Genomic DNA, 15932 nt, shown 5'->3' on the forward strand with positions numbered 1-15932 from the left:
TCATCGTAAAAGAATCATTGAATTAGCATATATATGTATATATTTAATGACTCTTTTACAGTAATGAGGATATTTTAAAATCACTACTGACAATAATGAGAAAATAAATACCATCCTGATACATTACGGTAATGCAAGTTTGATGTATAAATGCGCTAATGTTTTGTAAATGTGCTTATGTTTTGCAGTCTGCAGGGACCACCATACCAAATTATTTATTTCTGAAGTGTCTTGTATTTGTCATAAGCTTAACTGAAATGGTAGGCATCGGCTAGAGAGCTGTGAGTAATCTTCCTCCTATCAATTAAGCAGGTTTTTTTGGCTTGCATCTCCTCTCTCTTTCTGTCAACATTGCAGTAGGGCAAGATCTCACATCAACACTAGATGATCTGAGATTTCACATCTCAGAGGATGATCCTCCAGTTCAGAAGTTAAAGTCAATGGGTCTCATTCATGAAACATTCGTAAATATACGAGTAAATATGTGAGTGATTTGCGCGTAAAGAGACCTTCCCGAAAACTCTTCTTCTGATTCACAAATACTTCGTAAACGTCAGAAGTGATAGTGAAATGTGTGTGTGTGTTAATGAATTCCAATGAATTAATCAGTCGTAAATGGGACGCGCGTGCACGCTCATTCTCAATTACCATAAATCCCGCCCATTAAATCCGACTGGCAACTATATGGGCATCATATTATGACACCAAATGAAGGATTTCGCCATTTTATAGGAAACAATTTCCATAACAATGAAGGGGGCCATTAGTTTGCCCAGCCCTATTGAAATCACTTAATTATTTGATTAAAGTGCTCCGTTTGCAGACGCTATTACTGGCTCTCACAATAAAAGTAAAAAGAAAAAACGTATGTAATTACTATATAATATTTTTTCAAAATGCTGTGTAAATATGTACCTTATTAAGGTGAATTAAAATGCAACCTTATTAATGAGCAAAACATTCGGATGTTAAACACACTATTTACGCGTGGCTGGGAGCAGGTGTAGATTTCTTTCGTACCAACTAACATTTGGAAAATACGAACATTTTAATGAATCCGAAAATTTACACCAGAACCACTTTACACACGATTTACACAAAAATTTGTTCTGCTCGTGTTTCATGAATGAGACCCAATGACTGTTCTTTTTTTTTTTTTTTGCTAAATGCAAATACATAATTCAACATCCAACATCCTCCCTTTCTTTTTCAAGTCACTTTAAATGTGATGTGTTTGATGTTTTGATGTTCAATTCTTTCTCCTGTCCCAGTTTACTGTGTAGAGATAATTAGGCCTATATGTAAGCTGTTCATAGGTCAACTTCCTGAAGAGTAAGTATTCACCTAGCAACCACAGAGAGCACCCTAGGAACATCTTAGAAATTCCCTTTCAACCACAGCATCATTGCACAGGCAAATGATTTTTGTAAATCAGTCTGGTCTGCATGGAACTACTGTATAAGTTGCATAAAAGTGTTAAAGCTTAAGGGTTTGTTGGAGGATTCACTGTAAACCCAAATAAGTTGGTTAAACTCAAGAAAAATTGAGGTAATCAGTTAAATTAGAAATTTTTAAGTTAAGAAATCTAAGTTTAAGTAAGCAGAACTGGCAGATTATTTTGTACTCATACATTTTGATTGCTCTTAAATATTTGAGTAAGCTAACTCATACATTTAACTTAAAAGTATCATATAATCTCAACTTAAATATTTAACTTATATGAAGCTTGGCTAGCTTTAACTAGATAATTCAGTAAATGCTAACTTGCTTTTGATAACACAATGCTGAATGAGTTCAACAATATAGACCATTTATCATATATCTGTTCTCAAATCTAAGTTCATGTTCCACTCGTCTCCATGATGGTATCCCCCCAAAAACCCAACATAACAGAGGCTGTTTCTCAATCAGCTCCCTAGCTCCCGAGCTCGTGAATCAGTATATCGTGTACACGAATTCGGGCATGGGTAAGTACAGTAAAGGACGCTGGTTCACTAAACATTGGGACACTTATGCCTCTATTTCCACCGACGTTGGACGTTCCACCGTACTCATTGTACAACATCACTACTGGTATTTATGAACAACAGCAGAGCTGATATCTTTCTGACATTACTTGTAATATTATTTAAAGTGCATCATAATACATTCTTTGCTTGTTACATATACGTGCAACATTTCAGCCGTAAATAAATTATAAATGTTGGCTAGTTTGTTCATTAACTGTCGATGTATGTTTATGCTAAAATCTAATAAAATATTGGTTTGTATTTTTAAAAACTATCTTGCGTCGTTAAGTGTAGTGAGTTGGCTCACGTGATTTAAGTTTCGCGCTTCAGAACTTCTGTTAAGGGAGCGGAAAGAGCATCGATGCTCCCTGGTTTTCATGTTGCATTGTTGGACTTTTTAGCAAGCGAATGTTTCAGTGCCCCGGAAAGATTCTACGATTGAGACAGCCCTTAAAATGGCCGACTCCCTGATCAGCGCCCAGACTACTGAACTAGGGCGCTGTTTGAGACACGCACAGAAACTCTTCTCAATTAGTATAGCTAAGCATTAAACACTACTAAATCTCCCACATAACATTCAGCTTGCACAAAAAACAAACAAACAAACAAACAAACAAACAAAAAACCCATTAAATAACACTTAATTTTAGAATTTACTCTCCCTTTCAAGAGTCATGGCAAAGCATGCTAGGAAATAGAAATCCCAGCCCAGTTTCAGTTAAATTTAAGTTTGTCTAAATTAAAAGAAACAAGTTCATGAAACTCAAAACAACAAAATAATTCAGATGACTTAAAATGTGTCAGTTTCATGAACTCAAAAGAAAAAGAAAGTTCTATATACTCATAGAAGTTTAATGTGATTAAACTAATTTGTTTAATTTAAGTTTACCCTACTCTAATTAGTTATTTTGAGCATTAGGGTTTACAGTGATGAGCCCTGATTATTGAATATATTGCAATGTATTGATTTATATCAGTAGTCACACACCAATGTTTCCTTGTCTCTCATTTCAGCTGCATTCTAATTCAGACAAAGGCGATGGTTCGGTCAGGTACATCCTTAGTGGTGAAGGAGCAGGAAGTATCTTCATCATCAACGAGGTAACGGGAGACATCCACGCCACCAAGAGTCTGGACCGGGAAAAGAAATCACATTATGTTCTTCACGCACAGGCCATCGACCGCAACAACAATAAACCCCTTGAGCCAGAGTCAGAGTTCATTATAAAAGTTCAGGATATTAACGACAACGCTCCCAAATTCCCAGACGGACCATTTGTCACATCTGTGCCTGAGATGTCGGAAGTTGGTGAGATTTCCTTGTTTTTCCTGTAAAATGTTTTCTTTCAATTTTTTTTGAAAATGTTATGAAAAGTCTTTGCAGTCATTTGATAAACCTAATCATATGTTACTCGTAACATGTATTTTTGTCTAATTATCCAGTTAACATATCTAAAAATCTTTAAAACAAGATTAAATTATGTAGAAGTACTTCATAAGTAAGTAGGACTTGTTTTAATAGAAAGTATTTTTAATGCAAGTGTATTTTGTCTTACTGTTCTGGCATTTTTCTTGTCACTTATTTTATGTATAAACAAGTGAATCAATTGAAAAATACTGCATCAGTACCTTGTTCATATGATTTCTTATCAAGCTGGTACCAAATTCCTATAGATTTACATTGAAGCAGAGACTTAAGCCATATAAATACAGGAAAGTAGGTTCTTTTGACTTTTGGTCTTTATGGACCATCTTACAACCTCTTACATTACTACGTTTCTCTGAGCAAATGTTTCTTTGCTGGTCCAAACCAATGACATTTTTTCTCACTTTTTTCTGAGGAGAAGTGAATAGTATTTTGCTCAACCTGTCTAAAATGTTTGGGTGATTGGGTCCATTCCTGTCTGTAAAAAAGCCTTGTGAAAATTGAAATGGCTTTTAAAAAACATAGCTGTCAAAAAACGATTATAACCAGAGGCTTGTACTGGTGCAAACTTATAAGCTGTCACTCTCTACGATCCATCACTTCTAATTCAAATCTCCCTGATTCACTCCATTCACAAGTCAGACGGCTTTTTTCTACCCACCCCATGGCTTTTATCCTGTTGTTTTGTGTTTTGCGGCTGGAATTCCCTCAGGAGCCCCATAGCTCTTTGAGAGCACTATATGCTCATGCTTTCTCCGGAATGCCCCACTTCCACTTAGAGAAACTGTGAAAAAAATATATAGAGAGAGTGAGAGATTCTCTTACAGCAGGGTTTCCCCAGGGTTTGCGAACCCCTAGGGGTTTGTGATGGAACTGCAGGGGGTTTGTGCGGTTAAATGTGATAGAAATACTAAAGTGGGATAAGTCAATACATTAAATCATGAACTCAGTTACATTTGTTGAATGCTGCTTAATTGAAGACAATTACAGTGAAAAAAAAAAAAGAAGCTTTTCTTACTTAGAGTTTTTGTCTTGTTTCTAGTCCAAATATCTTAAAATTCTTAAATCAAGAAGCATTTTCTAGACGAGTAAAAATTATTAGTTGCGTCCCAAATGACGCACTACACACTATGCACTTATACACTATGTACTTGTGCACTATGCACTCATCCATGTAGTGCGTGAATTGTATAAGGTTATTTTGTCATTTAACACAATTAAAGCTGCGACAGTTGAGTGCATGAAGTGTCCAACATTCCAAACTTCGTTTTTTCCGTTAATTTAGTGCATCATCCGGGTATTTAAAGTGCACTTTTTCTTTTTGGAATTTTCAGTGTGAACGCACTACTGCACTATTTGTACTTAAAAACGTCATAGAATAGTGCACAAGTACGCGAATTGGGACACACCTTTTGTCTTATTTCCGACAAAATAAGTCTAAATTAAGTAAGTTTTCCCTTAAAACAAGCAAAATAACCTGCCAATGGGGTAAGCAAGCAAAATAATCTCATTTCAAAGCATGAACAAGCGAAATAATCTTAATAACCATTTATTCCAAAATTGAAATTACGATGTGATGTGTATTACAGTGATTTTAGAAAATGTTGTATTCATTGAGCAGTATATTTCATATCATTGACAGGGTTTTTTTTTTTTTTTTTAATAGCACTAAAGCAACATAATAGAGAGGTTAAGATGATTAGTTTTGCAAATTGTTTATGTATTTATTTATTTATTTATTTATTTATTTTTACTTCCAAAGAAAATGATGGGAAAAGTAATTTTCCCATCTAAGTTAAGGTTCGGAACAGCCTTTGAGGAACGCTTCTCCCACACACAGGATGTCACTGTTGATTTCTTGAAATGCGTATTATATTATTAATATATCAGAATTAAAAGAGTTAGTGTAATATGTACAGCTATGTCACTGTGGAACATGATTTCACACGCAGTCATGCCAGATATGTTTTTTTCTGATCTCTTTAAGTGTCTTGAAGGCTATATTCCTGGCTTGCATGTACAATTGAAATATTTCTCTTTATTTTGGCAGCACGCAACACTTCTTGGTGGAGATTATGGCCTGTGGGTTTAGAAAGCTTTGTTTATTGTTTATTTAGGTCCCAATTGGCTGTTGCTGTAGCAACAGAAGCCCATACAATGATCTGTGGTATCGTAAGATTTGAGGACCAGCTGCAATCAATGTTGAAGGAGTCTATTATTGCCTGGCTGTTGTCCATTACTGTTGGCGATTCATGCGCAGAGTGGGTTCAGAATCCCAATTATAGATGTCTTATAGAACACGTCGCTGTTATGTTAGAGCTGTACTATCCACTTGACCATCACAGATTAGTTTTGTCTCGAGGTGATGCTTTGCCTTTATAGGATATCAGTCTCATCTGATTGATTCCTTCCTTCTTCCTCCAAAAATACAATTCAAACATTTGAAAAACAGATGAATCCAGTCAACTGGCTTTGATTTGGGTTTTGATTTGAGTGAAGGCAGCAAAATACTGCTCCATACTATGCTACTGCTAGTGGAGACCCCCATAAACCAGGCTGTATTTGTCTCATTTTTTTTTTACTTTTAATACAAATATTTTCCTTACATATTTTATTCTTGTTTTAAGCACAAATATTAGTGCTGTCAAATCGATTAATCACATCTAACATAAAAGTGTGTGTGTGTGCTTGTTTTCATGATTTACTTAATTTCATGAGTCCTCATATTTAAAATAGCTTTAAAAACATACTAAACAATGTTTTATTACTGAATAAAAGTATTAATTTCTTAATAAAAAAATTCTTACTGACCCCAAGTGTATAATGTATAATGTATAGTGTAGTGTATAATGTTACAAAAGCTTTGTATTTCAGATAAATGCTGTTCTTTTGAACTTTCTATTTATCAAGGAATCCTGAAAAAAGGACACAACTGTTTTCAACATTGATAATAACAAGAAATGCTTCTTGAGCAGCAAATATTCAAAAAGAAAATATCTATCTCTCATATATATATATATATATATATATATATATTAGGGCTGGGCAAGTTAACGTGTTTTTATCGCGTTAACGCATTAATTAATTAACGCCGACAATTAGTTTATCGCACGTTAACGTACTTTTTATTTTGAAAGTCCTTTGCTCACTGCGTTTGAATACACATAGATAGACTACAACCGAATACAACACAAACCATGGGTCACAGGAGGGGTGGGATGTTTATCAGTAGGCTACTGGCTGCTTGGGATGAGCGTCATCACGCGTCTCAACCAATGAAAGCATTTGTTGTGTGCCTAAGAGAGCTACAGCGCGAAAAAGAAAATATCTGGTGCGGACAGAAAAATGGAAAAAGGTACCCTCTGCTTATGACTCAATAAAAGAATCACATTGCTAAGTGTTTTTGAACGTTTTGATTTCGTTTGGTTTAATAATTAACATTACCTTTGCGAGTCTGACTCTCACTGCGCTCGTGAATTAGCAGAACTTGACAGGGACATTCAAATGCTTAACAAACGCTTCATGTGACCAACAATTCTGTACATGTTTATTAAAGCATACTGTGTGGAGATACACAAATGAGCCCAAAATATGAATGCAGCACGTTTATATCTTAAACGGTTTCCTCTCATGTCATCTCAAGAAAACGCTTAATGCACTTAGACTGATATTAAAGATACCAAATTCTGTTTACAAATAAAGCACATGCAGAAAAACGGATGACACCAAAATATAAACTTTCAGTATCACTTAAAATGTAACCATTTTATACATTTTCTTCATAACGGTTTTATAAAGGTAGCTTAGTGTGGTTGTCATTTGTTAAAATTAATATAAAAATACAGTGTGTTCGTGTCCGTCTGTCCGCTGAATTTGACCCATAATCTCTGATTCTCCTCATCTGTGATTAAGGAAAAAGGGGGATTACAATGACAACAATTGTAGGCCTACTCAATATGCTCGGTTAAGCATCATTTAAATTTTTCCAACAAATAAATGAATCGACTTTTCTCAGTGTGTTAATTACATAGATTTATTTGGATATTCATACGATGATATTCATAAGATGGCTGAAGCAGCAGTGAGCGCCCAGCATGCGACACGGTAAACAGATCAACACTGTAAACGAAATCCTACAAAACTTCAGTGAAAAAATAAATAAAATGATCATGCGATGCGATAAAATAGCTTCTATTCCATGCAAACGATACCATTAAAAATGTTAACGTTCCACTTAATGGCAGAAACAAAACAAAAGGTAAGCAAGAATCCGTATTAATTTCAGTACGAGTAATAGAGGGCGATCCTGTCAAAATGGTGGCGCCACTCCGGCATGCAACGAGGTGTGACGTCGGTTCGTATTCTCTATTGCACTTTTGTTCATACAGCAGTACTTTGAAAGAATAAAATTACGCAAAACATTACTTTTGATTTCATTATTGAATTTTGTGCATGCTGTGATTAATCGCGATTAATCGCAGAAAAATTGCGCGATTAATCGCGATTAAAATATTTAATCGTTGCCCAGCACTAGTATATATACATATAGATAGATAGATAGATAGATAAATAATAGATAGATAGATAGATAGATAGATAGATAGATAGATAGATAGATAGATAGATAGATAGATAGATAGATAGATAGATAGATAGATAGATAGATGCTCATTGAGAAAAAGTTTTGTTTATATTGTTTTTTTTATTTAATTTTTATTTTTTTTTTTTGCAGCACACACAGATTCAAGGGTACAAGGGTACAAGGGTACACGTACCGCAGACTGCACTGTTAATTAACTCATCTCCACATATCCACTGTGGGATTTTATTTCTGTTTTGGTAAACATGTTTATTTCGATTGTATCTAAGTAAACACAACATTCACATTGGGATTAGCACAGAAAATGTTTCCATAGGGACAGAAACTCTTTGCTATTAGTGCTACCTGGTTTATAACATTCATTGCTTACTAACCAGCTAACCCAAAGTTTGTCCACCAGCATAGCATCACCTCAGCTGACATTTGAAGCTGTTGGAAGACATGCTCAGTCGATTAGTATTGATGGGATACATGGAGAAGAGATGCTGTGCTAACAAGGATTGACAGAAGAAGAGGGAAATGAATAATTAGTGTTGTTTCCTCTTATTTCTGAGGCTGAGTGTTTGGAGGCGTTTATCTGTAAGCATCTTTGAGCAGACTGAGCCCGTCTGGACAGTAACACTCATGTCCCCACGCAGCACTAGTCCACTGCTGTCAATATTCCCTGTGCGTTTGAGTGCGTTCTGGATCTAATTGTGTGTTGATTGTTTGTCTCTTAGCGTTTGAATTTATTGGATACGAGCCAGACCTTTCAGCTCTGAGAAACTAGAGGGTCTGATAATGAGGACTGTGAGAGGACCATTACTGCAAACATATACATCCTATAATAGTCAATACTTATCATACATATCATGTATACATTGCGTCCACTACTACTTAATCCTCTGGTCATTCTGAAGTGTGTATTAGGACGGGTCTTTGCTGGCTATTAAATATGGATGGATGGATGGATGGATGGAGTCATTAATTACTCACCCTCATGTCGTCCCAAATCCATTCATTCATCTTCTGAACACAAATGAAAATCTTTTTGATGAAATCTGAGAGCTTTCTGTCCCTTCCTATGCAACTGACACTTTTGACGCTCAATACATATGGATTTGTTTTATGATCTCTTTATGAACTTTTTGAAGCGTCAAATTGTCAGTTGCATAGCTGTCTATGGAGGGACAAAAAGCTCTCAGATTTAATCAAAAAGATCTTCATTTGTGTTCTGAAGATGAATGAAAGTCTTACGGGTTTGGAATGACATGAAGGCTGTCTATGGAGGGACAAAAAGCTTTCAGATTTAATCAAAAAGATCTTCATTTGTGTTCTGAAGATGAATGAAAGTTGGGTTTGAAACGACATGAAGGCGAGTAATTAATGACATAATTTTCATTTTTTGGGTGAACTAACCCTTTAAGGTCAGGTGAAATACTTGTCTACTGAAGGATTTTCACCTTGGGGGGGGATGTATAGAGTCATTGCAGTCAAGCTGAAAAAGTGCCCAACAGTGCAGGGAATAAGGAGAAGGTAGCATCAAGATTTTATATTACATCACACAGTTGTGTGTGTGAATTTATTACACCACTGATTAAGCACAATTCTCCCACTCCTTAAGCACTCAAGCATCCCAATATAAGAACTTCACTTGCACCGATCTTCACTGTGGGAACCAGGCACTTCTCACTGTACTCCTACTCCTTGCAATGGCATACATTTTGTATGCTGTTAGATCAAAAATGATTGATTTGTTCTCATGAGTCCAAAGTATGGATTACCAGAAGTCTATATTTTGTTAATATGGGCCTTGGAAAAGACTAAATGAGTTTTTTGTGCTTTGGCTGCAGTAAGTAGTTCCTGTGTGGACAACAACAATACACATTACGTCTTACTGTGTAACTCTTCTCACAGCTTTTTTCAGTTCTGTGACACTTGCTTGGTATTTCTCCTGCTCTTTTCTTTGCAAAAAATCATAAAATGAAAGCTTAAAGTGAAGGCCTATGTTTCAAGGGCTTTGTCACAGGTCGATTATTTTTGAGCGTCTGTGTTACTTTTGCTGTATTTTTACACTTCATATATTGCTTTGGTAATCCTCTTGTACCCGTGTCCTCTTTTGTGCACAGAAATAAGTCTTCCGGCAATTCTCTCCCAAGTTGTACCATTGTTGTCAGCATTAAGTCTCAGAGTGATTCAGTGGCCTATATTACACTTTTAATTGTTGAGAAAATAATGTTTTGCTTCAACATACTCACCTATTGATCAAAAATGACCTAACTTGCATTTAGTTTTGTTGTGTAACTTTCAGGAGGGCATACTTATTTTTGCAACATAACATTTTATTACTTTGATTAAAAAAAAAAAAAAAAAAACCCTGATTAATGTTGACATGCTTCTTTATAAAAGACATATTAGCTTTCCTTAAAGACATAACATAAAAATCATATTTTTAATGAGTATGTTGGTGTCATTTTAAAATGTGACCAGTCACGGAAAGTAGGGACACAAGTCGGTTCTGGGGCATTTTGAGTTATTCACAGATTCTGAAAGTGTAGTCTCCAAGCTTTCCAATGCTGTGTAACACATGGAAATCTGATAATATTTGGAGAAGTTGTGGCCATTTGAAGGTAGGCACTCAAAAAAGCTCAAAGGGCAGAAAATGACCTAAATATTTTGCAGTTCTCGCCTGTTCTCACCTGCTGGGAGTGACAATAGGGCTCATTTACATCTCTAGATAAGCCCCCTGGAAAGCTGCATGGTTGCATAGCAACGACAGACGCAACGGGAAAAATCGGACCACATACTATTAATAATAAAGGATAATGTGCATTGTAAATGTCAGTAATTTATCTTTTTTGACATTAGAACTTTTTGAACAGGATTCTGTGATAACCGTATAGTCCTGGTTTAGACCTCAGTTAGTGGTTAGACCTGGTTTGAGTCAAAGGATTAAAAAAATCCTGTACATTAAACTCTTAAATACTTTAACTTTTGACTTATAACGCACATTTTACGGCTACGGAAACGTTACACTTTTACTTACGTAGGAATTTAATCTGATACATTTACTATTACATTAGTAAATCCTTGTTAAGAAGTAGTAACTGGCTAAAATTATTAGTGTCACATTCAATTCAAGAATAGTAAGGTTTACATGAGCTAAGTCATTCACACCAGTCAATTCCAGCAGTTGAAGCGTTATTCAAATTAACATGCTAACATTACCATCTAAAAGCCCATTATACTTTAATAATGGGTTTTTTTGGCAAGTGATACGATGCTAACGATTACAATTAAAACGACAGTCCTGAGCTAGCTAATAACAATAGACACGTGAGATAACGTGTAGCCTACGTGTTCTTAGAATGAACACAAAACGACAAACTTTGATGTTTATGGAAACTCACCCCATAAAAAACAGAAAAGATCTTGTTGCCTCCAATGAAATAAATTGTTCGGGCACACTTTCTTTTTGTCGGGGTCTTCTTTGTGGATGTAACCATCTCCGAAGTTTGCACTATGCGTCTGTTTGCCTCTAAATGTCCAATAATTTGCATGTCCTGCCACTCTTTTTCCGCAGCTAAAGAATCCAGCCGTATGTTGTACTTCAAAACATTTTCGGTGTAACGGCCACGGTTCAGCTCGTCTGCGATATTCTTTGCGCCGTCCATCTTCATTAAATTTTGATATCAACTAGAGCCGGCCAGAGCGCTGCATAAATAAGTAGCCACGCTTCACTTGGAGAGCGGCGGAAATAACAAAAGAAACAAAAGCGGCGTATCCGATTCCAGTATGGAAATACAAACAGACAATGACACGCCCCTACTGCGAGATAGAATCTCTGAAAAACAAGCCGATTTCAACCTCAAAATGTACGCTTTTAAATAAACCAATACTGCTATCTAAAACACAGAGATGCTTCTTCATGATCTCAACTAACAGATTCTGCAAAAAAACGAAAATCACCAATTTTGAAAAAAAACCCAAAACGCTTCTTTCTCAGTTTGCTCAATAGTTGTGCTGCCGACTTGTGTACCTGGTTTCTGTGATGGGTCACAAATATCTAAAAATAAATGTACTTGAAGCAACACTGCATAAGATTAGTTGTCAGAAACGCTATCTTTATCTTTTAAATGTAAACAAGTGAATAAATCCACCTATACAATAAGGCAAAAAAAAAAAAAAAAAACTTTTATTCATGATACAATCTATGAAAGCTAGTCTTAATATCTTAAGACTTGTAAGTGTATCTTGTTTTAAGGAGTTTTAACAGGAAAACAAGTCAAAATATTTGCACCAAAGCCGGCCTTGGAAATTCATGCTGGTGTAAGCTGGTCCTTTTCAGCAGGGGTAACTAATAAAGTGACTGCTGAGTGTGTATAGCCATGTTAAACAGCAGAAGATCAGTATTGAATTCTAAATATTACCCAGCTTCCCACTTAGTAGCCGCTGCTTGCGTTGCAGTTTTACTATAATTTATTTTTACGGGTACAATTTTGATTGGGAGTTTTTAAAAAACTCAATATCTTTATTAGTGGTGCAGAAATATTACTCCCTCCACACACACACACACACACACACACACACACACACACACACACACACACATACACGGTTCATCTGCTGGCCCTCAGAGACACACTCATCAGAAAATTCTAGACAAGCTGTTTCAGCAACTTTTCAGCTGCTGCTAGACTCTGATAGAAATGTTTTTACTGAAGCTGAGAGCTGGATACAGTACAGAGGGATGAGATAACTCATTTTAACCCACTGAAGCTTCAGGATTAGAACTAAAATTACACTTATCTGAAGCGGTAACAGTAATTGCAGCTATCAGGTCTTTATGCTGTTGAACTATGCAGAAACCAGTGAACGTTGTCTCTCTCGTGTGCATTACACTGAGTGCTGACCGTAATTGAAAAGCTTTTGAAAGTCTTTGTGGGAGAACACAGCTTTTCAACTTTACTCCGACTGAGTCTCAACACAAGAGAATACTGCAGAAAATCAGTCTTGTGGTCTTGGTTTTTTTTTATAGAAATACTTAAACATCATTAAAACAAGATAAATTTACACAAGAAGCAAAATCGTGTAAGATAATGAGACTTTTGTTCAGACAGTATATCCTGAAATAAGTTTATTTTTCTTACCCTATTAGCATATAGTTTTCCCTTGCTTTAAAGGGGTCCTTAATTACGATTTCACTTTTTTAACTATAGTTAGTGTGTAATGTTGCTGTCTAAGCATAAACAACATCTGTAAAGTAAAGACTACAACAAACAGCTTCTTCCCGGGCTGGTGACATCACAAAGCCCAAAATTTACATAAACCCTCCCCCCGGAAACACACAACAAAGGGGGTGAGGCCATGTTGGGCTGCTTTAGAGAAGAGGAAGAGTTGTTGCAGGAGAGTTTAGCTACCATGCTGTCATTTTACACCGGACTGCTTCACAAACAAGGGTCAATTTAACGCTGGATTTGCACAAAAGATTAACATGACGGCACATGCTAATCGATGAGTTGAATCAACTTCATCAGAAACTGCATACATTTATCCACTAACCATTCAGAAACATTCAGTTTCATTCTAAAAGTTGTAACTTCTTCCCGAGTCTCTCCATCAGTGTCGACTCCGGTTTGAACAATGTAAGGCTGAACACCATTACTGACATCATTTTGGCTGCATGAGATTGTCCAGCTTTGTTGTTGTTGAGCAACTGAAGCATGAGCTGTTAAAGCTCATTTGCAGCTCATTTGCATTTAAAGGGACACGCACAAAAACTTTGTGTGTTTTTGCTCACACCCAAATAGGGGCAAATTTGACAAGCTATAATAAATGATCTGTGGGGTATGTTGAGCTGAAACTTCACAGACACATTCTGGGGACACCAGAGACTTATATTACATCTTGCAAAATAGGTATGATAGGTCCCCTTTAAGCAGATACTTCACTAAAGTATGTTAGATTTATGCATAGAATGAGAAACATCATTAATATACGATATATTTTCATTTTTTAGTTTTAGTTGCTTTATTCTGAAACCTAGTGAGCTGCCTGTCATTGAACGTCCTATGTGATTTTTTAATTGCACTAAACAAATTTGATGCTTTTCAGTATTTAAGAAAATACATTTAAAATGATTTTGCCTATTTCTCTGATTTCATCCACTGTAGTGCATTCTGGGGTTGCTGTCTCTTGTATGACAACGAGTTCTTTAAATGCTTTCTGTTTTGTTTTGAAAAAAATCTAATATCTTACACAGTTTTCTTCTCAAGTAATCGTCTCGAAATGTCGTTTTCTTCAGGAAATCAAAATGACAAAATGAATTTGTGATTTATATGTGGTTAGTTTTTATTTTATTTCATTTTATTTTATCCATCCCAAACTTCTTTTTTCAATACAATTCAACAATATAGAACAAAAATCTGCTATATACTAGAATAAAAATACTTGAAAACAAGGCATAAATAAAATGTGTGTGTGGAGAGAGAGAGAGAGAGAGAGAGAGAGAATTTAACACTGCAAGTAGACTGAGAAAGATAAAAAAGAAAATTCAAGATTCTGCCTCCATAATCCTATTTTACGCCTCAGCCCTCAAAACTGCATTAAATGTTTTGTGGTGTTTGCAGTAAGTCAGCACCAGACAATGCAGATGGATGGATTGAACCTGGTGAGCTGTGATGAAAGTGAGCAAGAACAAGTGCAGATGAGAAATGTGACCCGAGCCAGCGCAAGGAATCTACTGTCAGCTGGAGGGGGGTAAAAAAGAATGCTAGAAAGACAGACTGTAAGCGGATGGCTGAAATGAGCAAAGACAAAGCAGGGAATGAGAGGACTTAAAAGACACAGAGAGAGATTACAAAGCACACAACTGCATTTCCAGCCTGTCTTTAATCTTTGTTGACTTAATCTGAGCAGAAACAGTGGAGAAACCCTCCTGGTGTTTGAGGGACTTATTTTAGGTCTACATGAAGAAAATGTGATGGTGTTTAAGGAATAGTTTTGGACAGTCCACTTGTGTTTTGTTTAATTTGATATTTTTGTTCTCCCACACATTGTGCCACACAAACACATTAAGTAAATGAATTCTGCCCTTAAAACACATGCACCAATGCTTTAATCTCTCTTTCTGCAGGTACATCAGTTTTTCAAGTCACAGCAACAGACGCAGATGACCCTACGTATGGAAACAGTGCGCGGGTGGTGTACAGCGTTTTGCACGGACAACCGTACTTCTCCGTCGACCCCAAAACTGGTAAATTCATGACTTCTGTTCATAGTGTCCATAGTGTCTCTGTTCAAAGTGCTTTTATTGCTTGAAGGTTTAGAGCTGCTGGTGCATTTTGTCTAGTAGGTGTACAATTAAAAAGTACACACAGGGGATTTGCCTCACCTTTTTATATGAGTTGTTCATATTAGACTGAAGCTTGTTCATCAGAAAACAGCTGTGAGCAATACAATACACCACCGGCACCTTTTACTGTGCAGAAATAGAGCTTGACATGCGTGCAGTATTGTTTGGATCTTGGCTCTATAATGGAGAGCATCCCTGGAGAATGAGGTGGAGAGAACATTGTGTAAAGGCTTTCAGGGATAGAGACAGACGGTAGAAGAGAGAAAGAGATTCAGAGTGCCTTGCGATGGATTTAGTGTTCATTAGAGGTGGACATTGTTTGAGGGTTTTTACAAGGAACCATTAAATGTTAATAGAGGCACAGTTTGTGTTTGTCAAGGAAAAAAGAAATAGGATGGAAAGATAGAAAGAAGGAAGAAAAGTGAGATGAAGGCAAGAGAAATGGAAAGAATGAAGACACAAGAGAAATGGAAGGAAGGAACAAAGGAAGGAATGCAAGAAACGAAAGAATAAAGACAGACAAGGAGGGAGGGAGGAAAGAAGGAGAAACGGAAGGAAGGAAAG

The 15932-nt window shown here is 36.3% G+C and overlaps 1 protein-coding gene across 5 annotated transcripts in view; it reads left to right on the top strand.

The window, feature by feature from the left end:
* The window catches only part of LOC137007322 (cadherin-18), a 100674-nt gene that overhangs the window by 14974 nt on the left and 69768 nt on the right, over window positions 1-15932 (top strand). For all 5 annotated transcript variants that reach the window (XM_067368623.1, XM_067368626.1, XM_067368624.1 and 2 more), the window contains exons 2-3: window positions 3024-3318; window positions 15150-15269. In XM_067368623.1, the coding sequence (XP_067224724.1) occupies window positions 3024-3318; window positions 15150-15269 (415 nt within the window). The remainder of the gene's footprint in view (window positions 1-3023; window positions 3319-15149; window positions 15270-15932) is intronic.

This window comes from Chanodichthys erythropterus, chromosome 19, assembly GCF_024489055.1.
Source record: "Chanodichthys erythropterus isolate Z2021 chromosome 19, ASM2448905v1, whole genome shotgun sequence".
Taxonomy (NCBI): domain Eukaryota; kingdom Metazoa; phylum Chordata; class Actinopteri; order Cypriniformes; family Xenocyprididae; genus Chanodichthys; species Chanodichthys erythropterus.